Raw genomic sequence first — 20,993 nt, forward strand, 5'->3', positions numbered from 1 at the left:
TGGGGCTCTGATTTAAGGAACTCTGCAATCTTTTTTTGGGGGGGGCATCGGGAGGGGATTACACCTGGCTTACTGCTGACTATACCCAGAGATCACTCCTGGTGGTGCTTGGGGGACTATATGGAGTGCCGGGGACTGAGCCAGGGTTGGTGGTGTGCAAAGCAAGCTCTCTACCCGCTGTACTATCACACTAGTCGGGAGCTCTGCAGTCTTAGCAAGACACCCTTTGCTTCAGGTGGGAAGCTCCCGGAGTGGAACCATGTGACCCTCTCAGATCTCTCCTTAGAGACTCCCCTTTGGACACCCACCCCTCCTGGAGTTCCTTCAGGCTCCCTAAACAGAGTGAGGTGGATGTCACCATCAGCTGTTTTATGTTTTCCACTTCTCTTGGTTCTTCTCTAGGAAAGAGGAGGTGTATTAGACAAGCCTCACGTCATTCCAGCACTGGGCAGCAATTTGCAGATTCTCCTCAAAGCCCGGGCGCCCATCACCTCCTCAGGCCTTGGGGCTCCTGGATTTAAGCGCCGGCCTTCTGGCGATCCTCACCTGCATCATTGGAAAGTTTCGTTTCTCAGAAGTTTATTTTTTTATCTGATTTAAGTGTATTCCATCAGCACACTGAACTCCCCGCAAGGGCCAGAAAGCGCGTTAGAGATTGCAAACAGGAACAGTGGGATAAGGTCCGAGAGGGAGATGGTTAAACTGTAACGACTGATTGCTCCATGGGCTCCCGCTAGAACCCCTTTTTCTCTGTAACATTGCTTGCTTTGCTGCCTTTGCGTGAACTTGCCGGGCACCAGGCTGTAGGCCTGGTGAGCTAAACACATTTTTGCAAGTGTTCTCGAAAGTGTGCGGGGTACAGGAGGAGCTTTTTACTAATAAAAGACCAGTACTCCTGCTGTGACGCTGCGCTTGCCTTGTAGGACCGCCCGCCGGCCGGCCGGTGTGCAGAGACTCCTTCAGATTCTGAATTCGGCTCGGGGGTGGGGGTGGGGGCTAACGATTGCGACCCCACACCGTGGTGGTCCCCGCCTGCATCTGGCGACTCCCCGACTCCCCTAGGACGGGCCATCACCTGGGTCCCACCCGCGAGCTCGGCCGCGTTAGTGGCGGTAGAGCTGGGCAAGCTGACCGAGCACAGCAGCGAGGAGTCGCGTGTGACGGTAACGGTGCCGTCTACCTAGAGGTAACGACACATCTGCCTAGCGCGTGGCGCTCATCTGTGGACGTGTGGGACCTCACGGCCGGGAGACGCAGGCACCTGGCACAGAAGCAGCTGCCGGGAAGCCGCGAGGAAGGCGGCATCCCCGGGAAGGGGAGGGGCGGGCGCGGAGGAGCGGCGCGTCCCCGGCAGGGCGGGGGCCACGCCCCTCTCGAGAGACCCCCCCCCCGCCCTCCGCCGGCCCCGGAGAAGCCCATCCTTCGCGGCCCGGGCCTGACGGCGAGGGGTGGCGCGTCCGTCTCCGCACGCGACTCGCCAGCTGCGGGGCCGGATGCAGGAAGTTTGTGATTGGCGGAGTCGCGGAAGCACCGGGAGAAAGGAGCTTCCCTGGCGGCACGCCCGGGCCGGGCCCAGGCAGTGCCGTACGACAAAATGGCTGCCCCATGGTAGTCTGGGACTCTCTGCGGGGATAAGCCCGCCCAACCGGGCGGAGGGAGGGAGGGGGACGCAAACCGCCGGGCCCTGGGGAAAGGGGCCGCTGCCGTCACTTCCGGCCGCCGGGGTCCGTACGACAACATGGCTGCCGCGGAGGCTCCGGGCGGAAGCGCTCTGACTTCCGGTTCGGAGTCGGCCCGCGGGGGGAGGGAACCGCGGCAGGAGGCGGAGGAACCATGCGAGGTTCCGAGAACCGCGGCGAGGGTCGTCTCGACAGACCGTTTCTGAGGTGGGGGCCGGGCCGTGCGGGGAGCGGCGCGGGGGCGGGACCCGGGAGGGCGAGGTACCGGGGAGCCACGGGCGCCGGCTGCGAGCGGCCCGCGGCGGCACCTTCGCGTCTCTGTCTAAAAGGGGAGTGGGCCGGCCGGGTCCGAACGGGCGGAGGGGACTTGGCGGGAAGCTGCCTCCCCCCGGGCAGGCGGTGGGGCTCGGGTCTGGGGTCCGAGCGCAGTTGGGGGGCGCCGGGACGGGGCTCGGGGCCGGCCGGAGGTGACAGAGAGAGAATGGGGGGATTCCAGATGGGGTGAGGGGCCGGCGAGCTGCGGTGAAACGGCTCCTGCCTCATGCCCCAGTCGAGACCCGTCGGAGGGGGGGAAAGTCAAAGGAAAGACTTGTTTGGAGAGACGCCCCCTTTGCTCCGGAGTCTAGGAGTTGGCGTGACCCCAAAGAATAGGGTGAGGATGTAGGTTTTGGTGCATTTGAGAAGGGGGGCCACCCTGGCGGTGGTGCCAGGGCTGGGGTGCGGGGGCACTTGCACACGGGCCGGGCACAAACCCGAGGCTGCTGGGAGGCGGCCCGGGCTGGAGGAGGCTCCGCCGGGCAGCTGTGACAAAGGCGGGGAATCCGAAACTGGACACTGCACCGCCCCTCGAGGGGCCCGAGCCGGGCGTGAGGATGCTCAGGGGTTTCGGGTCACAGGGGCCGAGGTGGCACAGCCTGGGGAAGCGCGTGGCACTAGTGGCTCATGAAGGGGGGGGAGGATCCGAACTGGGGGAGGGGACTTGGCAGGAAGCCGTCCCCAGGAGGGAGTGGCACTCGGGTCCCAAGCACTTGGGAGAACCCGGGACCGGGACCGCCTCCAGCTGCCGGAGACGGGGTGGGCTGGGGCTGGGAGAATCAGCTTGGCCCGTGTGAGCCGCGCGGGGAAATGGAAACTAGAAACAGGATATCACTGGCGGGCGGGGCGGGTGGGTGAGCACTTGAAGTCTTTCTGGTAGTTAGGGGGTCAGAAGTCTGCAAAGGCGGATGGTCCAAGTGGGAAGAGAGGCGTGGAGGACGCTGTTGGGGCCCCTGCCCCCCTCCAGAAGGCTGGCAAGGGTGTGACGGGAGGGGGCGAGGCTGAGGGGCTCTTGCTGAGGCCCCAACCCCTTCCAGCAGGAATTCCGAAACCCCCACCACTTCCCTCCGGGGGATTTGATCCCCCATGGCCACCGCTAACAGCATCATTGTGCTGGATGATGATGATGATGAAGATGAAGCCGCTGCTCAGCCAGGGCCTTCCCACCCACCCCCCAGTTCCACCTCATCCAGGGCTGATGCCTCTGGCTCCTCTCAGCCCCCGGGGGCTGGGGGAAGCACTAGTTCTGGCGGCAAGAAATGCTACAAGTTGGAGAACAAGAAGCTGTTTGAAGAGGTGAGCGTTAGTGGGGGAAGGTTTCTTGACACTGGGCGGGGGGAGGCAGACACCACCGGCTCTTGGTCCTTTCTTCCCCACTAACCCCTCACCTTCTTTCTCTCGCCCCTTGCCCTTGTGTCTTCCTCCGGCCCCCCTCCCCCTCTCCCTCCGTTACTTCTCCGATTCCGCCAGTTCCTTGCACTGTGTAAGACGCAGACAGCGGACCACCCTGAGGTGGTCCCGTTCCTCTCTGAGCGGCAGCATCGGGCCCACCCTCTGTTCTTGGCCTCGGCGGAGTTCTGCAACGTCCTCACTCGGGTTCTGTCTCGGGCCCGGAACCAGCCAGCTAAGCTTTACGTCTACATTAACGAGCTCTGCACTGTTCTTAAGGCCAACTCTGCCAAAAAAAAGCTGAACCTGGCCCCGGCCGCCACCGCCGCTGGTGAACCCTCTGGGAGTAACCCCCTCCCAAACCCTTCCTCGGACGCTGCCCCCAGTGCCGCTGCCTCTGAGGTGCCAAGGACCCGCGGTTCCCGGCGGCAGATCCAGCGCCTGGAGCAGCTGCTGGCGCTGTACGTGGCTGAGATCCGGCGGCTGCAGGAGAAGGAGCTGGACCTCACCGAGCTAAACGACCCGGACTCCACGTACATGCAGGAGTCCAGGCTGAAGCGGAAGCTGATCCGCCTTTTTGGACGACTGTGTGAGCTGAAGGAGTGTTCGTCACTCACGGGCCGCGTCATCGAGCAGCGCATCCCCTACCGGGGGACCCGCTACCCCGAGGTCAACCGGCGCATCGAGCGGCTCATCAACAAACCGGGGCTCGATACCTTCCCTGACTATGGAGATGTCCTTCGGGCAGTGGAGAAGGCAGCGACCCGCCACAGCCTGGGCCTCCCTCGACAGCAGCTCCAGCTCATGGCCCAGGATGCCTTCCGAGATGTGGGCGTCCGGTTGCAAGAGCGACGCCACCTGGATCTCATCTACAACTTCGGCTGTCACCTCACGGATGAATATAGGCCAGGTCGGGACTGGTTGAGGGGCCCATCACTGACTGTGACAGACAGGTCAGGTCTCTGGTAGGCTGAGTGTTTTGACTTCTTATCTTCCCATCTAGGCATTGACCCTGCACTTTCAGATCCTGGCCTAGCCCGGCGCCTGAGGGAAAACAGGAGCTTGGCCATGAGCCGGCTGGATGAGATCATCACCAAATACGCGATGATGCAAGACCAGAGTGAGGAGGGCGAGAGACAGAGGAGGAGAGCCCGGCTCCCCCAGGCTTCCTCTTCCCACTCCGTAGACCCCTCTGGGACGTCCTTGGAATCTGGTGAGGTATGGAGGGTTAGATCCTTTTGCCAGACGTGGTCCTCCTGCGCTGGCCTCCAGGGCGCCCGGGGGGTCTGATGGGGCAGTGTAGAAGGAATGCAAGAGTGGATTCCTCTGGGGCAACGGATTCCTTCGAGAAACTCCTTTGTAATTGCAGGGTCCTAGTGGGATGGCGGCCCAGGAGTGTCTTAACACCTCCAAGGCCGAGACAGAGGATGAAGATGATGAGGAGAGTGAGGAAGAAGAAGAGGATGATGAGGAAGAGGAGGAGGTCACAGATTCTGACGAGGATGAGGATCTGGAACAGATACGGGAAGGTCTGGGGGACGCTGAAGAGGAGGAGGAGGAGGAAGCAGGTAGGTCAAGGAAACGGTCCCCTCACATCAGTTTCCTCTGCTCTGTTGGCAGGAGCCACCTGGGTGCTTTCACTTCCTCCTCTTGACTCTTGGTCCCCCCAGCTTTCCCCTGGTTCTCAGGCCGCCCTTCCCCTCTTTTCCAGGTCAGGATGGAGACAAGAGCCCCATGTCGCCGCCACAGGTCTTCACCAAAGTCAAACTGGAACAGAGCACGGGAATCAGGGAGTCGTCGGGGGAACTGCAAGATAAAGAACTCCGAGTGTCGCCGTCCTCCCTGTCAGGAAAGCCCCCGGCCCTCTCCAGCCTAGATGCCGAAAGCAATGGCGAGCACCTGGAGGAGCAGCCCCTGGCAGAGGAGAGCCCCATGTCCCAGATCTTTGAGCTGGAGATTGAAGCCTTGCCCCTGGATGCCACCCCATCCCCCGAAGAGAGGGACATTTCCTCTTCCAGGAAACAACCCGATGAGCCCCTCACCACTGTCGTGGAGAACGGAGCCGCTCTGGTCACCTCCACTTCCTTTAATGGAGGTGTCTCTCACACCTGGCGAGATTCCAGCCCCCCCTGCAAAAAGTCTCGAAAGGAGAAGCAGACAGAAGCAGGGTCCTTAGAAAACAGGTAGCGACATCAAGGAGGGATTAGAGGGAGCCCGATTGCGGGTGGGAGCCAGGCCCGGCAGTCCTTAGTGTCCAGGCAGTGCTGGGCACTGAACCCAGAGGCCGACACTGAGCATACTGCCATGCTCTCCACTCGAGCTCTGGCGAGGCCCGCCCTCCGCACCCTGCAGGGAGCTTTCTGTACGTTTCGGCGGGAAGAGGAGCGTGGGGCCACACCTGGTGGTGCTTGGGAACTACTCCAGGCTCTGTGCCGGGGATGGCTTCTGGCAGTGCTCAGGGACTGCAGTGGGCCTTGTGCAGGACAGCTTCTAACCCCTGACCTATTGCCCAAGCCCCGAAGGGCGCCCTGCATGCACGGAGAAACGGAATCTGCGGGGAGAGATTGCACAGACCTCAGTCCAGCCCTCAGCGCTCCAAGCCCCCCTTTCTGCTGTTTCTGTCCCTAGGTACATGGAGAGGCAGAGCCCGGTGCGTGAGAAGAACGGGAAGATGCGTGTCCTTGCCAACCCTCCTTCCCCCGTGGTTTCTCTGGCCCGGGCTGCCGATTCCTCCACGCGGGTGGACTCTCCTAGCCATGCCCTCGTGACCAGCTCCCTCTGCAGCCCATCCCCAGCCCGGTTCCCCCCAAACCCCCTGCCACAGCCCACCCGGCCTGGTACTTGCAAGGTAAGAGGGGGATGCTGTTTTTCTTCTGACCTGCTTTCTCTCCTTCCTTCTTCCATCAGAATAGTGCATCCAACTACATCCTCTCCCCCCACCCCGTACCCCTTCCCTTATTTAACCTTTGGGGAGCCCTTCCCCCTCCCGTTTCATTGCAGACCTCTCTCTTGAATCTTTTCTCCCTGGCAGATGAGCGTGGCCACACAGTGCGATCCCGAAGAGATCATCGTGCTCTCAGACTCGGACTAGCCGCCTCCAGAATGTCCGGGGATAGTATTCGCCTCACACCCTTCTCCAGAGTGTCTGGGGATAGTATTCGAAGGCTGGTGGGCAGCCAAGGACTGAGGAAGGGATGGACTGAGCAAAGCCCTCACGGCCGTGTTTCTTTAAATAAAGATGCATTTTACACAAATACCAATAAAATTCTTTTCTTACTGTATGTATACTGACTTCCTTGTCCTGTGCGCACGGAACAGCATCTGCTGCCCCCCCTCCCCGGGCCAGGGTTGGCGGGCCCCGGGCCCCGCGCCGCCTCTCCCGGCGGCTCCCGCACGCTCTGCCCCTCGCGAGCCTTGTACTTTCCCTCTTGGAGCGGCCGGGCTGGAAAGGCCAATCAGGGCCCGCTCGGGGTCACTCGGCCAATCGGGGCCTGGAGGGAGGGGGTGGGGCTTCGGGAGGACTGTCAGCCGGAGACGCGGCCGGCGCGCTAATGGCTGCGGCTCGGGGGCGGAATCTGAACTGCCAAGGCCCGGACGCGTCGCCAATGGGAAGAGGCAGGCGAACGAAATTAAAGGGGAGTGAGCGCTTCGGCCGAACCAAGACCTGAATCTTCAGCGGCGGAAGAGACCTGGTATCTTTAAGGTGGAGTGAGGCGAATGTGTTTTAAAGGAGAAGTGGCTGCGTCGGCCGAGTATTGCCCAGCGGCTCGGGCGGGGTGTCTGCCTATGCCTTTAAAGCCGGAGGGGCGGGAGGCGGAGCGGAGGCGGAGGGCGGAGGGAGTCGGCGCAAGATGGCGGCGGGAGGGGCCCAGGCTGCGGCTCTGGCCGCCGAGTGAGGGGCGGGGGGGGGCCCGGGGGCGCGCGGCCGGTAAGCGGGGACGCGCGGGGTTGGGGGGCACCTTCCGGGTGGGAGAGGAGGTCGAAGTGGCTCCTGGGGCGGAGCAGAGGGGGCGGGGTTGATGGGGGCGGGGGTAGACAAGGGGCGGAGCCGAAAGGGCCACGGGGGCGGGGCTACAGAGTCGCAGGGGGTGGAGGGGCGTGGCCGGCGAAAGAGCGGGATTTGGGGCTTGGGGGGGAAAATGCATAGCATAGCCTTAAGGGAAATGGGGAGAGAGATGGTTTTCCGTGGCGGAACAGACTTTACCTCCCCAAAGAAAGGATTGCAGAAGGTGGATTTGGGAAAATCAGTTGCTCAGGAAAATAGAAAGTTCTAAGAGGGGGCGTGCCACTCCTCAAGAACATCTATATTTCTGACTTCTAAGTAAAGAGCGTTGCTTGTGCAGTTGTTTGATGGCTGTGACCGTATTAAATTCAGTTTAGGTGTCAGATGGGTAGAAGTGGATTATGGACTTCACAGTGATGTGGAGTTACTCAGGTAATGATGGGTATGACCATGTTTTTAATCCACAAAGAACTGTGTTTACGAGATATTCTTCTTGTTCTCTCTCTCTTTTTTCTCCCCAGAGACCCCCCCGGCCGCCCTCTTCCATCCCTTGTACTTGTGGCTGGGGGGGTACCCCCTCCCTCCAGGCCATGGAGCCCTCTGCTCTGTCCCCTGGTGGGGCAGCACTTCCCCTGCCTCTGTCGCTGGCTCCTCCTCCACTGCCCTTGCCTGCAGCTGCCGTGGTCCACGTGTCCTTTCCCGAGGTGACCAGTGCCCTCCTGGAGTCCCTCAATCAGCAGCGGCTGCAGGGCCAGCTCTGCGATGTGTCCATCCGAGTCCAGGGCCGGGAATTCAGGGCTCATCGTGCTGTCCTGGCTGCTTCCTCCCCTTACTTCCATGACCAGGTCCTGCTCAAGGGCATGACCTCCATCTCTCTGCCCAGCGTCATGGACCCGGGCGCCTTCGAGACTGTCCTGGCTTCAGCTTACACCGGCCGTCTCAGCATGGCCACGGCGGACATTGTCAACTTCCTCACCGTGGGGTCTGTGCTCCAGATGTGGCACATTGTGGACAAGTGCACTGAACTCCTCCGTGAAGGCCGGGCCTCGGCCACTGCCACCATCACCACTGCTGCAGCCACCTCGGTCACGGTCCCCGGTGCTGGGGCCCCGTCAGCAAGTGGCGCCACTGCCACCATGGGCTCTCTGCGCTCCCATGCCTCCAGCCGGGCCAGTGAGAACCAGTCCCCCAGCAGCAGCAACTACTTCAGTCCCCGGGAGTCCGCCGACTTCTCCTCTTCCTCCCAAGAGGCGCTCACGGCGTCAGCAGTGGGCAGTGGGGAGCGCCGAGGGAGTGGCCCTGTTTTCCCAGCCCCTGTGGTCGGCAGCGGGGGGGCTACCTCTGGGAAGTTGCTGCTGGAGGCCGACGAGCTGTGTGATGACGGTGGGGACGGACGGGGTGCCGTGGTCCCTGGGTCTGGCCTCCGACGACCCACTTACGCACCCCCCAGCATCATGCCACAGAAACACTGGGTTTACGTGAAGCGGGGTGGGAGCTGCCCAGCACCAGCGCCCCTAGCCCCCCAAGACCCAGATCTGGAAGAGGAGGAGGAGGAGGAAGACTTGGTACTGACCTGTGAGGATGATGAAGATGAAGAGCTAGGGGGTGGCTCCAGGGTTCCGGCCGGGGGAGCACCCGAGGCCACCCTCAGCATCAGTGATGTCCGGACGCTGACGGAGCCTCCAGACAAGGGAGAAGAGCAAGTCAATTTCTGTGAGTCTTCCAACGACTTTGGCCCCTATGAGGGTGGGGGTCCTGGGCCAGGCCTCGATGACCCAGGAGGGCCCACCCCTTCCTCATATGGCCCCTCCCACCCTCCTCGGCCCCTGCTCCCACTGGACATGCAGGGCAATCAGATCCTGGTCTTCCCATCCTCCTCTTCCTCCTCCTCGTCCTCCTCCTCACAGGCTCCAGGCCAGCCGCCGGGCAACCAAGCTGAACACGGGGCGGTGACCCTGGGGGCCTCCCCGGCTGCGGGGCTGGGGGTGCCAGGTGGTGGGACCCCTGTGGCCACAGGCACTGGGGATGGGAATAAGATCTTTCTGTGCCACTGTGGAAAGGCCTTCTCCCACAAGAGCATGCGCGACCGCCACGTGAACATGCACCTCAACCTGCGGCCCTTTGACTGCCCCGTGTGCAACAAGAAGTTCAAGATGAAGCACCACCTGACCGAGCACATGAAGACGCACACGGGCCTCAAGCCCTACGAGTGCGGCGTGTGCGCCAAGAAGTTCATGTGGCGTGACAGCTTCATGCGCCACCGGGGACACTGTGAGCGGCGGCACCGGCTGGGCAGCGCGGGACCCGGAGCGGGCCCGGGCCCGGGGCCAGGTTCGGGCGCCCCCGCCGGACCCGCCTTGCCGCCCAAGAGAGAGTCCCCGGGGGCCAGCGCGGGCAGCAGCGAGGAGAACAGTGTGGCCACGCCCCCCGCGGGCCGCCGCGCCTGGTCCCCGCCCAGCGTCCCCAAGGTGGAGATGGGCTTCAGTGGGGGCGGAGGAGCCAACTGAGGAAGGGGCGCTTTCAGGGAAGCGGGATCAGGGGGCGCGAGCCAGGGGCGCGGTGGCCCCGTGACCTCCCAGCACACTCACTGTCTTCCTTATCTCTGTGGACTTGTATATATTCCGGACGGGGACCTCGGTGGCATCGGCGGCCGCACCCCCGGAACTCCTCGGCCCCTCCCTCCCGGGAACGACCCCCTGGGACGACGCCCGCCCTCCCCTCCCACGGGTGCCCGGAGACCCTCGATCCGGAGACCCTCGATCCGGAACGGGGCGTCGGGGAAATGGGGGGAGGGCGTGGGGGTCTATGGAGCAACCAAACGCGCCAGGGTCAAGGGCCAGGCGGTTTTGGTGTCCGTGATGTCTGTGTTCGTGGTGTTGTGGGGGCCAGGCCTGTGTCCCCGCCCGTGTCCTAGACCCCCCCACCCCGCCCTTCCCATAGGCCTTTATTCCCACCCTCCTCCCCCCACCCGTCCTCGGGGCCTCACAACTGGATTCTCTACGGGGAGGGCTTGGAGATGCGGGAGTACGTCCTTAGGAGTACAAGGTTTTTATTTTAAATCTTATTTTTTTTAAAACGGTGATTAAAAAAATATTTATTGGTCATTTCACTTGGCTTTTCTCTAGCCCCTGTGTGTTGGCCGGGGAGACGGAAGAGGTGGGCCGGGCGGCGGTGGGGAAGGGCGCCCGGGCGGGGCGGGCAGCGGGGCTGGCAGCGGGGCGGGCTGGGCGTGACCAGAGCGTGACCAGAGCGCGGGGCCTCGCCGGGCCCCTGACCCGCCCCGGGATCGCACCTGCCCGCGCCGCGCCCTCGGCTCCCGCGCGGGGGATTTCCTGGACACCTCCTCCGGGGAAGTGAAAGCGAAAGGGGCCCAGACCGCGGGGCTCCGGGACCCGAGATCGCCGCCATGCAGCCCGTGCTCCTGCTCCTCGCCGCGGCCGTGGGTGAGCGGGCCCCGCGCCCCCGCGCCCGGGCACCAGGGGGGCCGCGCCGCGCCCGCGCCCGCGCCCTCACCCGCGCCCCTCTCCGCAGGCTGCGCGCCCGTCGCGGCGGGACTCGCCGCGCTCGACTGCTGGTTCGTGCAGGACGGGGGCCGCGGCAGCCTGAACAAGAACCCCGCAGTCCTGCTGCTGCGCCCGGGCGCGGGGCCCGCGCCGCCCCGGCCCGACCTCGGCCCCGAGTGCTACCTGCAGGTGCATGGTGAGTCTCCGCCCGCTCCCCGGCTCCGGCGGCCCCGCCGCCACCCCGTCCCCCCGGACCGCGGTTCCGTCCCGTCCCCGATCTCTCCCGCCGGGGGTGGGGTGGGGTGGGGTGGGGTAGGGGCCGCCCCCGACGCCCCGCGCGCCCCTCCCCGCCCGGGCGCCGACCCCCGCGCTGCTGTCTCCCAGACCCCGCCGGCGCCCTGCGGGCCGCTTTCCAGCGCACCCCCCGGGACGCGCCCGCGCCGCACTGCGAGATGAGCCACTACGTGCCGCTGCCCGCCTCTGCGCCCTGGGCCAGCGGCCTGAGCCCCGAGCCGAGCTGCCCGCGGGCGCTGGACGGTACTTGGTACTTGGTGAGCGTCACCAGCCCGCTGCTTAGCCTGTCCATCCTCATGAGGCAGCAGCCCGGACAGTCGCCGGAGCCGGGGCTCGTCACCATGGTCACAGGTAGGGGGCTGGAAAGTGAGGTTGGGGGGATCCGGGTCCAGCCCGGCCGCGGGGGGCACTCTGGGGGGAGTGGGGGGGCGACTCGAGGCTCCCCTCCGGGTGGGGCTCAGTTTCCAGCTGGTGAAGCGGGGCGGGGCGGGGGGGGGCGCCCAGTCCAGAAGGTGGGCGTGCCGAGGGGCGGGGTCTCTGCTCTGCGTCCTTGAGAACCGGAACGCTCAGGAGGCTGGAAACGGCTCTGAAGCGAACACTTACTTTTCCTTTCTCTTCCTTTTCTCGGGCGGTGGGGGTGGGGTGGGGGGGGCAGGGTTGCTCAGGGCTTACTCCTGACTTTGTGCTCAGGTATCACTCCTGGCAAGGGTGGGGGATCATATGGGATGGGATTGGGGGGGGGGGTTGGCGGGAATCGAACCCAGGTCGCTGTCAGGCAAATTCCTTCCCTGTTGTACTGTCACTCTGGTCCCAGCAGGCACTTTATTTATTGGTTTATTTATTTATTTATTATCCCCCCCCCCCCCCCGCAGTAAGAACATGTTTATATTGGTTGGTTTATTTTGACTTGAGGGGCCACACCCAGCGATGCTCAGGGCTTACTCCTAGCTCTGCACTTGCCGCGTGGGGGATGGGGGACTCTGGGATGCTGGAGGATCAAACCCACGTTGGCTGTATGCATGACAAGCGCCTTCTCTGTACTATCCAGCCCACTCTGCACCATTTTTTTCTCCCCCCTCCCAGACTGGTGGGCTTCCCGACCTCTCCATTTCACCCTTTCGGAAACCTTCCCCCTTCCATCGGCTGCCAGAGCGGGGAGCCCAGCACAGGCACACACAGAGGAGCCCCTTCCCCACGGAGCCTAGGGCGGATGGACTCTGGGCCCGGGAACCGTGGGGAAGAAGGGATGACGCCAGAGACCCTCTGGCCCCACTGCCAGCGCCTCTTGCTGGGTCCTGCGTGCAGCAGGCTTGCGGCCCTGGACTGGGCTGGGGCGCAGGAGGCTGAGGGCAGAAAGGCAAGAACGAGGGTGAACTGACCCCATAACCTAAGAGCTTTCCCTCCTATAGGGGAAAGCAGGTACCCGGGCTTCCCCTGTGGGGGATTTTATACAAACAGCGTGGCCTGACCTCGGTCCGGACAACCCACCCTTCCTTTTCCCAACCCCCCCTTCTCTGACAGTACCATCCTTATGGATAGGAAAGAGGAGTCAGCACCCACCCACAACCCTCGAACCCTGCCTCCCCTCCTCTCCCAGTGCTCAGCCCCCGGGGCCAGAGACTTCCCTTGGACGCTTGCCAAGGTGCTGGGAGGGGAAGGCCCTTTCCTCTGGGCTCCATCTTCCACATGTGAAAACATGGACAGTTTCCCAGTGGCCCTCGCCTGTGGAGACCATCAAGAGAGGCCCTTTGTTTATTCACGGAGGCAACACTCGTGAGTGAGGGTCTCTGCTCTGCCCTGGTGGCAAGTAAGAATCCTCTGGGAATTTTTTTTTTTTTTTCTTTTTGGGTCGCACCTGGCGATGCACAGGGATTACTCCTGGCTGTAGACTCAGGAACCACCCCTGGCGGTACTCAGGGGACCATATGGGATGCTGGGATTCAAACCCGGGTCGGCCGCGTGCAAGGCAAACGCCCTACCCGCTGTGCTATCGCTCCAGCCCCTCCTCTGGGAAGTTTTATAACATGCTAATGGACCGGAGAGAGCTGGACTGTGTGCACTGCATCCAGGAGGGAGGCTGGATTCGGTTCAGGCACAGCATGACTCCCCCGCCCCCCAGGAACAGCTGGGAATGACCCTGGGAGCACTGTCTCCAGAGCACCAAACACACACCTGACCCTATTCCTGGCAAATTATACACATGCCTGAGCATTCCTGTGATCCTATTCCTTGCGAGTTATCCCTGACTGTTTTCCCGGCAAATTATATCAGAATCCTGAGGCAACCAGCATAGATTTTGTTTTGTTTTGATTTGTTTTGGAGGCAGAGAAACCAGGGGTGCTCAGCGGTTACTCCTGGCTCTGTGCTCAGAAATCATTCCTGACAGGCTTGATTCCTGGTATGATGTGGTTCACCAAGCACCTCTAGGAGTGACCCCTGAGCACCAAGCCAAGAGCGTTGTATGGCGGTAACCCTCAAACAAAAAAGAAGCCCCAAATATCACAAACTGGAATTCTTCTGGAATAATAATTTATTTTCTCTCAGCTCTGGAGTTTGGGATTCCCAGATCAAGGGACATTCAAAAAGCTGAAATGTTGGATCTCCACGGTAGAGAATCCATCCTGCATAGTTTTACAAAGTTGGTTTTGTGGGGCTGGAGAGATAGTACAGGGTTAGACACTTGCTCTGCATGTGGCCGACCCCGGATCTCTCCCTGGCACCAGATATAGTTCCCTCAAGCCGTGTCAGGAGAAAGCCCTGAGCACTGCGGAGTGTGATCCACAAACCAAAAACAACAAAAGGTAGAATTTATAGTGAGGTTTTCCAAACTGCCCTCACTTGGGATATTTCTGGATTTTGATGAACTTGGTGAATTACCTACTTGTTTTACTCTATTTGGATGAAAGAAGTGTAATTTTTGTAGGCTCCAGAAATTGGGGGTAAAAATGATATTATCACAAGAGAAAAAAAATATTACATCTACCTGGAAGACCCATATGTGTGGTAAGAATTAGCTGTGAGCGGGTAGGGTGTTTGCCTTGCATGCGGCTGACCTGAGTTAGATCCCCAGCATCCCATATGGTCCCCCGAGCACCACCAGGAGTAATTCCTGAGTGAGAGCCAGGAATAACCCCTGAGCATCACTGGATGTGACCCAAAAGCCAAAAAAAAAAAAAAAAAGCTGTGAAACTGACTGTGATGGACATGGAAGATTTAGGTGTTTTGGAGAAAATGGAAGGGACATTATGAGTGAAAAGAATCTTACAAGCAAAGCTATGTCTAAAAGTCAGAGTTTCTACTATTTACAAAAAAAAATTCTAAGTTTGGGTGCAAAAGAACACTTGAATGGTGGTTGGGTGCCAAATTATCAAATAATTATTAAACTACTTAATCAGGACTTTGAAGGGATAACTCTGAAAACTGGGCTTTATAGCTGATATAAAGTATGTAAGCCTTTCCTCCCACCAAGTCCTATTATTTTATTTGTTTCTTATAAAAGGAGGCAAGGATAGGGTCATTGGACTAATGAGGAAAATAGAAATTGAATGACTTTCCCAAGATAACCAGCAAGCCCATAATGATAATGATAAGAATGATAATGATGATGACAACAACTAGAAAATAGAAACCACAATTGTTAAAGGTGCATTTTCTGTATTCCACACCCGTTCAAAGTTCTTTACATGCATGGCTCCATTTATTCCGCTCAATAACCATAGGAAATAGAAGTGATAATTATCCTTATGACACAGATTAGAAAAAAGAAGAAGAAGAAAGGAAACATTTAGGTAATCTGCTCAAGGACACTCAGCTTGTAAGAAGCAGGGCTGAGATTTAAACCCAAGCCTTTTTTTTCCCTCCTCTGTTTTTTGGGCCATACCTGGCTATCTGATTACTCTTGGCTCAGTGCTTGGAGTTTGCTCCTGGTGGTTCTAAGGGATCGAACCCCAGCCTCCTGCATGCAAAGCGTGTCCCAGCCCTTTGCACTACTTCCCTTGCCCAAGCTCAGGCCATTCGGCGTCAGGCTGTGCTTTCAGCTACTGGCTTCCTTGGTTAGGGGAGATTAAGGATAAAGAGTGGAGGCCGGTGTACTCTGCTCTCAGTGATGAGAGCTTCTGGAGTTGGAAACACATCTATGGGAGAGAGAATTAGGGCCTGGGGGAATGGCAGGTAATATTATCTCTGGCTAGGTGCTTGCCTGTCTCCTTTATTAGATTATAAACCTATATAATCTCCTTTGTAAGTTGAAGGGCAGGGACCGCCTGTCTCACTCATCACTTGGACTATTACTCTCTTGCAGAAAAAAAAAAGTTAGGGCTGGAGCGGTAGTACAGCAAGTGGGTTTTTTTTTTTTCTTTTTGGGTTACACCTGGCGATGCACAGGGGTTACTCCTGGCTCATGCACTCAGGAATCACTGCTGGCGGTGCTCAGGGGACCATATGGGATGCTGGGAATCAAACCCGGGTCGACCGCATGCAAGGCAAACGCCCTACCTGCTGTGCTATCGCTCCAGCCCCCAGGTGGGGTGTTTGCCTTGCATGCTTGTGGCCTAGGTTCCATCCCCAGGCATAACTGAGTACTGCCAGGAGCAATTCCTGAGGGCAGGACCAGAAGTAACCCCTGAGCACCGCCAGGTGTGGCCCACCCCCCCCAAAAAAAAGTTAGGACCTCCTTGGAATCTACCTTCTTTTTTTGTGGGGGAGGAGTTGGGGGTCACACCCCTGGCAATGCTCTAGGCTCTGCACGCAAGAATTACTCCTGGCAGTGCTCTCGGGGCCATTATGGATGCATCGGGATCAACCCAGGTCAGCTGTGGGCAAGGCAAATGCACGCCTCCCTCCCCCCACAGTGCTCCTGAGGCCCCTTGATCATTCAGCATCGGGGCCGATATGCCCACCTTAGGAAAGGCGGCCGCCCCATTACAGTTGGAGCATTGTAGTTGGTCTGTGCAGACTTGTGGGAGGGAGAAATGAAGAATCTAATGCTGGTGGGGACCGTCCGGCCATGGAGTGCAGGACGCACACTGCAGCCATGGAGGGAAGGTTCCCGAAATGCCACCGAGTTTGCCTGGTAGATGTACTCTGGTGAGTGGGACCACTGCAGAAACGTCTTCCCATGTTCCTGGGACTGTGCTAACTTGGTGACTTTGTTATCTACACTCAGAAAGGAAGTAAACGGGGGTAGCAAAAGGGATGAAGTGATTTCACTTTGACCAATCACCCCAGGCTCTGGATACTGTTATTGTTATCCAGCTTCAGAGAGAAGAAAGCTGAGTGGGGAAGAGTAATTGGTCCTAGTAACTGGTCCAAAGCTGCAGGAGTTGGGTCGAACCAAGGCAGGTGGGCCTCAGCCCGTTAACGGGGACCCACTGCCTCCACAGAGCTTGGAGGTCTGTGTTCAGGTTGAGGCTGGTGCAGGGACGCTCGGGCTGATTCCGGAGTCACCTTGGCCTTTCCTGGTTCCTTACAGGCTGTGCTTGGAGGTGGGTGGGTTCAGATGGCATCAGGCGCCCAATTCAGAGCTGGAGAGAGAGCACAGCCTTGCTCACAGCTGACCTGGGTTCGATCCCCTGCACCCCACGTGGTTCCCTGAGTACTGCCATGAGTGATCCCTGAGCAGCACCGAGTGTGGCCCTAACCTAAAACAAAAAAACTTCCTCAGATGTCCCGGAGCTCATATGGCTGTGAGTTCTGAGCACCAACCCCCTTTTCACCTCGAGTTTCTGTTCAGGCAGCCCCCCTCGCTCCCCCACTTCTAGATCCATGGCATGATAGCGGAGTGGGTAATGGGCACCATCAAAAAAAGAGGTACCAGGGCCGGAGCCATAGTACAGCGTGTAAGGCAGTGCCTTGCATGTGTCTGACTCGGGTTCGATCCCCAGCATCCCATCTGGTCCTCCAGGCACCACCAGGAGTAATTACTGAGTGCAGAGCCAGGAGTAAGCCCTGAGCAGCACCAGATGTGACCGTCCCCCCAAAAAAGGTGTTCCCCAAATGGTGACAGATGGGTATGGGCCTCCCTGTAACTCTGTATCTCTCCTTTTTTTTTTTTTTCTCTTTCCACTTCTCATTCCCTGCCTCCATCTTCCACAGCTGTGCTGACTGTCTTCTCCCACACCCCCAACTCTCGAGTTCGCCTGGGACAAGATGCAGTGCTGGACCTGAGCTTTGCATACGCACCGCCACCCACGGTCGGGGCCCCGACGGCTCCAGGGGCCCCTCCCTTTGGGCTGGAGTGGCGGCGCCAGCACCAGGGCAAGGGACACCTGGTCCTGGCCGCCACTCCTGGGCTGCAGGGGTCGCTGCCCAGAGCCCAGGATGGGGCGGTGACCTTTGCTGCTTGGGATGATGACGAGCTGTGGGGCCCGTGGACCGGAAACGGGACTTTCGTGCTGCCTGCAATTCATCCCTCCCAGGAGGGCTCCTACCTGGCCACTGTCCATCTGCCCTACCTGCAGGGACAGGTCACCCTGGATCTCGCAGTGCAGAGTGAGTGTGGGGGGGGAACATGAGGGGTACGGGAACACCATGGTCGGGGCGGGATGGTGGGGGAGAGGCTGCGCCAGGCTCGTGGGAGTCAGGGGCAGGGGGCCAGCGCACCAGGGAACTTGAGGGACTTGAGGAAGATCTTCCAAGCCTGAGGGAATTAGGGCCCCGGAGAATGGGGGACTTGGACCTGGGGGCTCCTGGGATGCACCAGTAGGGAGAAAGTGGGGTGCCAGTCCCCAGAGAAAAACCCAAAGTCCAGTTTGAGGCCAGCCCAAGGCCCCAGAGGGGTGGACGTTGTGGATTCACCCCCTCATCATGCTCCTTTCCTTCTCCCCAGAACCCCCCACCGTGTCTCTGATGCCAGCACCTCTTGTGTGGGCTGCCCCCGGGGAGGCCCCCCCGGAGCTGGTCTGCCTGGTCTCCCAGTTCTACCCGCCCGAGGGGCTGGAAGTGGAGTGGGAGCTCCGGGGCGGCCCTGGGGGCGCCTTCCAAAAGGCGGAGGGACAGCGGTGGCTCTCGGCGCTGCGCCACCACGCCGATGGCTCCGTCAGCCTCTCCGGACACCTGCAGCCACCCCCGGTCACCCTCGAGCAGCACGGGGCCCGCTACGCCTGCCGTGTCCGCCACCGCACCCTGCCAGCCTTCGGGCGTAGTGCGGCGGTGACACTGGAGGTGGCAGGTAAGGACTCGGAGCATCCAGAAGCTGGGGCCGGGGCCGGGGAAGCTGGGGAGCTCACGGGGACCCCTTGTTTCTGCCTGCAGGTGTCTCTGGGCCCTCCCTGGAGGACGGCGTTGGCCTCTTCCTGTCTGCCTTTCTCCTCCTTGGACTGCTGAAGGCGCTGGGCTGGGTTGGTGCGTGTGACCCCCATCTGACCAGGACCCTACTGCCCGTCCCTGCCTCCCAGACCCCCTCCCCTGGCACCCACTCCGTGCCCCTGCCACCCTCCTCCCAACCTTTCTCTCTCTCTCTCTCTCCACAGTTGCCTACCTGACTGGTCCCAAGACGGATTTGAAGGAGGAGGTAACAGCACCCCACTTCCCTTCCCTGTCCCTCCTTTCTACTAGCCCCTCACCCTTTGGGGGCGGTGCTGGTGGGAGGGGGGACAAAGCCTGGCTTTGGAATTCACACAGCCCGGGCTTAAATCCTGCAGCCTTGACCGTGCAGCTTAATGGAGCTCTCGTTTTCCTTGGGGATAGGAATTAAAAGCTTCGTGCTGACCACTAGAAATGGGATCCAAGGGACATCTGCCAACTTTAATCATTTAGTAGGTTCATAAAAAAGGTCAAAGGAGCCGGAGTGATAGTCCAGCAGGTAGGGCTTTTGCCTTGCACTGGCTGACGGGCTCAATCCCTGGCATCCCATCTAGTCCCCTGAGCACCACCAGCAGTGCACAGCCAGGAATAACCCCTGAACATCATCGATGGATATGGCCCCCAAACGCAACCTCCCTTATGCACCCCCCCAAAAAAGATGAAGTGTATTATAACAATGTACTTGATTTTTTTTTAATCAAGGACTTACAAAATACCATTTCAATCTGCTTTTGCTTGAGGAAACGAGTCTTTCCCACTCTGGCCTGTTTTCAAGCACTGGTGCTTATTTTAAACTGTCAGCAGGGGCCAGGGCAATAGCACAGAGGGTAGGGCATTTGCCTTGCACGTAGCCGACCCGGGTTCGATTCCAGTATCCCATATGGTCCCCTGAGCACCGCCAGGGGTAATTCCTGAGTGCAGAGCCAGGAGTAACCCCTGTGCATTGCCAGGTGTGACCCAAAAAGCAAAAAAATAAATAAGTAAACTGTCAGCAAATCACAATTTAGACAGGCCACACTCCAGGGCTGGAGAGAGAGAATGTGCACGTGGCTGACCCAGTTCAGTCACCAGCACCGCCAGGAGTGATTCCTGAGCACAGAGCCAAGAGTAAGCCCTGAGCACCGCCGGGTGTGGCCCCAAACCATCCCCTGCCCCAGAAACCCCAAATGAGCCACACTTCAGATGTTCGACTTCAGATGTGGATGGTGACGACACAATTAGACACCAAAGCTGTGCATGCTGCTGGGTGGAAGGGGAGTGTCTCCGTTGGGAGATGCGGGAGGGAGAGCTCAGTCTGCCCTGCGGGGAACACGACACATTAGTTCCATTCTTCTCCCCCCTCCATGCCTGTGATGGTTCATTTATATTTGGGATGACTGTGAGAACGTCACTCTGTTTTCCACTGCCACATTCCTCACCCCCTTCCTATTTCTATTTCAGAAAGAGAAAACAAAGTGAAGGCCACCATTCTGGGGAAGCCAACATGATTTTTAGCCTGAGCTACCGGAACGGCCCCCAGACAGTACTGCCTGCCTGCTCCTAGGAGCTCCCCTGGATTGCTCTCCACCGATTGAATTTTTTTTTTTTTTAATCAGAGGCTGGGTGGAGGAATGGGGAGTTTGTGTTTGTGTGTGTGTGTGTGTGTGCGTGTGTGTGTTCTGTTTTTGGCCCACATCCAGTGATGCTCAGAGGTCATTCCTGGCTGTGCACTCAGGAATTACCAGAGATCAAATCAAATCCGGTTGACCATTTGCAAGGCAAGTGCCTTATCCGCTGTACTACTGCTCTGGGGGGAGGGGTGGTGTGTGTGTGTGTGTGTGTGTGTGTGTGTGTGGTGTGTGTGTGTGTGTGTGTGTGTGTGTGTGTGTGTGTGTGTGTCTGAGCTTCCCTCCCTCCCTGGGATACTTTTTGAAAGACAGAAATCTGCATCTTTCATCTTAAAGTTCTAGGACAGTAATTAAAAAAAATTCTTTTTGTTTTAAATCTCTATAATTTCTAACAAATTATAAAGGACCTCTGAGAGGTTTTGCTTAGGTAGGTTATAACTAGATATTTATTGTACTGGAATTTGAAACTGAAGCAGTATCTAGGGCACATATTCTGAGAACAGTGATGTCAGTATATAGATAACGGAGCTAGGTAACGCTGTTTGGAAGTGTGAAAAGGGCCAGGGACATCTTAAGAGGGTGATGAAAATAGTCCTAACCTGGGCTCCCCCCTGATATAGGGACCACTGTTGGTCTGGCTCACATTTGGGAAAACAGGTGCTCCCTAATAAATACTCCTTTTTGCCACTGACACGTGCATCGTGTGCTGGAGCCAGGGCACACCTGCCCCTCACTCCCGGGAGACAGAAGCCTCCAGCCAGGCTGTCCCCACCCGCCCCTCCAGCCAGGCTGATCCCCCCGTGCTGCCTCCTCCGACCCCCCTCGGAAAGCCAATGTCTCTTGTGCAGCCCGCGACGGTGGCACTGAAATGACTGTGCCAATCGCTGGTGCACGCCGGTCT

At 59.3% G+C, this 20,993-nt stretch overlaps 3 protein-coding genes across 5 annotated transcripts; all 3 read left to right on the forward strand.

Moving 5' to 3' along the window:
* Positions 1–1,727: 1,727 nt before the first annotated feature.
* Positions 1,728–6,664, forward strand: DAXX (death domain associated protein). Of its 2 annotated transcripts, none has more exons than XM_055126573.1 (8): positions 1,728–1,886; positions 3,032–3,290; positions 3,465–4,293; positions 4,387–4,601; positions 4,753–4,951; positions 5,095–5,566; positions 6,012–6,231; positions 6,415–6,664. In XM_055126573.1, the coding sequence occupies exons 2-8, from the start codon at positions 3,081–3,083 to the stop codon at positions 6,472–6,474; spliced, it is 2,205 nt and encodes a 734-aa protein (XP_054982548.1). In that variant the 5' UTR covers positions 1,728–1,886; positions 3,032–3,080; the 3' UTR covers positions 6,475–6,664. The 2 variants fall into 2 exon arrangements, with proteins under 2 accessions (XP_054982548.1, XP_054982549.1); XM_055126574.1 differs by having other exon boundaries at positions 3,035–3,290.
* Positions 6,665–6,905: 241 nt separating this feature from the next.
* Positions 6,906–10,495, forward strand: ZBTB22 (zinc finger and BTB domain containing 22). 2 transcript variants are annotated; one of them, XM_055128558.1, is made up of 2 exons: positions 6,906–7,086; positions 7,908–10,495. In XM_055128558.1, the coding sequence occupies exon 2, from the start codon at positions 7,977–7,979 to the stop codon at positions 9,891–9,893; it is 1,917 nt and encodes a 638-aa protein (XP_054984533.1). In that variant the 5' UTR covers positions 6,906–7,086; positions 7,908–7,976; the 3' UTR covers positions 9,894–10,495. The 2 variants fall into 2 exon arrangements, with proteins under 2 accessions (XP_054984533.1, XP_054984532.1); XM_055128557.1 differs by lacking the exon at positions 6,906–7,086 and adding an exon at positions 7,208–7,311.
* Positions 10,496–10,584: 89 nt separating this feature from the next.
* TAPBP (TAP binding protein) lies at positions 10,585–20,783 on the forward strand. Its single transcript, XM_055128561.1, has 8 exons — positions 10,585–10,829; positions 10,918–11,085; positions 11,274–11,534; positions 17,277–17,672; positions 18,010–18,351; positions 18,435–18,524; positions 18,653–18,693; positions 19,926–20,783. Exons 1-8 carry the CDS (start codon positions 10,793–10,795, stop codon positions 19,941–19,943), a joined length of 1,353 nt encoding a protein of 450 aa, XP_054984536.1. The 5' UTR covers positions 10,585–10,792; the 3' UTR covers positions 19,944–20,783.
* Positions 20,784–20,993: the final 210 nt, after the last annotated feature.

The sequence above is a fragment of the Sorex araneus genome, chromosome 2 (genome assembly GCF_027595985.1).
Source record: "Sorex araneus isolate mSorAra2 chromosome 2, mSorAra2.pri, whole genome shotgun sequence".
Taxonomy (NCBI): domain Eukaryota; kingdom Metazoa; phylum Chordata; class Mammalia; order Eulipotyphla; family Soricidae; genus Sorex; species Sorex araneus.

What these genes read in the sequence shown, in the direction of transcription:
- TAPBP (XM_055128561.1), top strand. Translation starts at nt 10,793, where the DNA reads ATGCAGCCCGTGCTCCTGCTCCTCGCCGCGGCCGTGG. An exon ending in CCTGGATCTCGCAGTGCAGA is followed by an intron (nt 17,673 to 18,009) that starts GTGAGTGTGGGG and finishes CCTTCTCCCCAG; the next exon opens with AACCCCCCACCGTGTCTCTG. An exon ending in GAAGGCGCTGGGCTGGGTTG is followed by an intron (nt 18,525 to 18,652) that starts GTGCGTGTGACC and finishes CTCTCTCCACAG; the next exon opens with TTGCCTACCTGACTGGTCCC.
- ZBTB22 (XM_055128558.1), top strand. Translation starts at nt 7,977, where the DNA reads ATGGAGCCCTCTGCTCTGTCCCCTGGTGGGGCAGCACTTCCCCTGCCT.
- DAXX (XM_055126573.1), top strand. Translation starts at nt 3,081, where the DNA reads ATGGCCACCGCTAACAGCATCATTGTGCTGGATGATGATGATGATGAA. An exon ending in ACAAGAAGCTGTTTGAAGAG is followed by an intron (nt 3,291 to 3,464) that starts GTGAGCGTTAGT and finishes CGATTCCGCCAG; the next exon opens with TTCCTTGCACTGTGTAAGAC. An exon ending in CACGGATGAATATAGGCCAG is followed by an intron (nt 4,294 to 4,386) that starts GTCGGGACTGGT and finishes CTTCCCATCTAG; the next exon opens with GCATTGACCCTGCACTTTCA.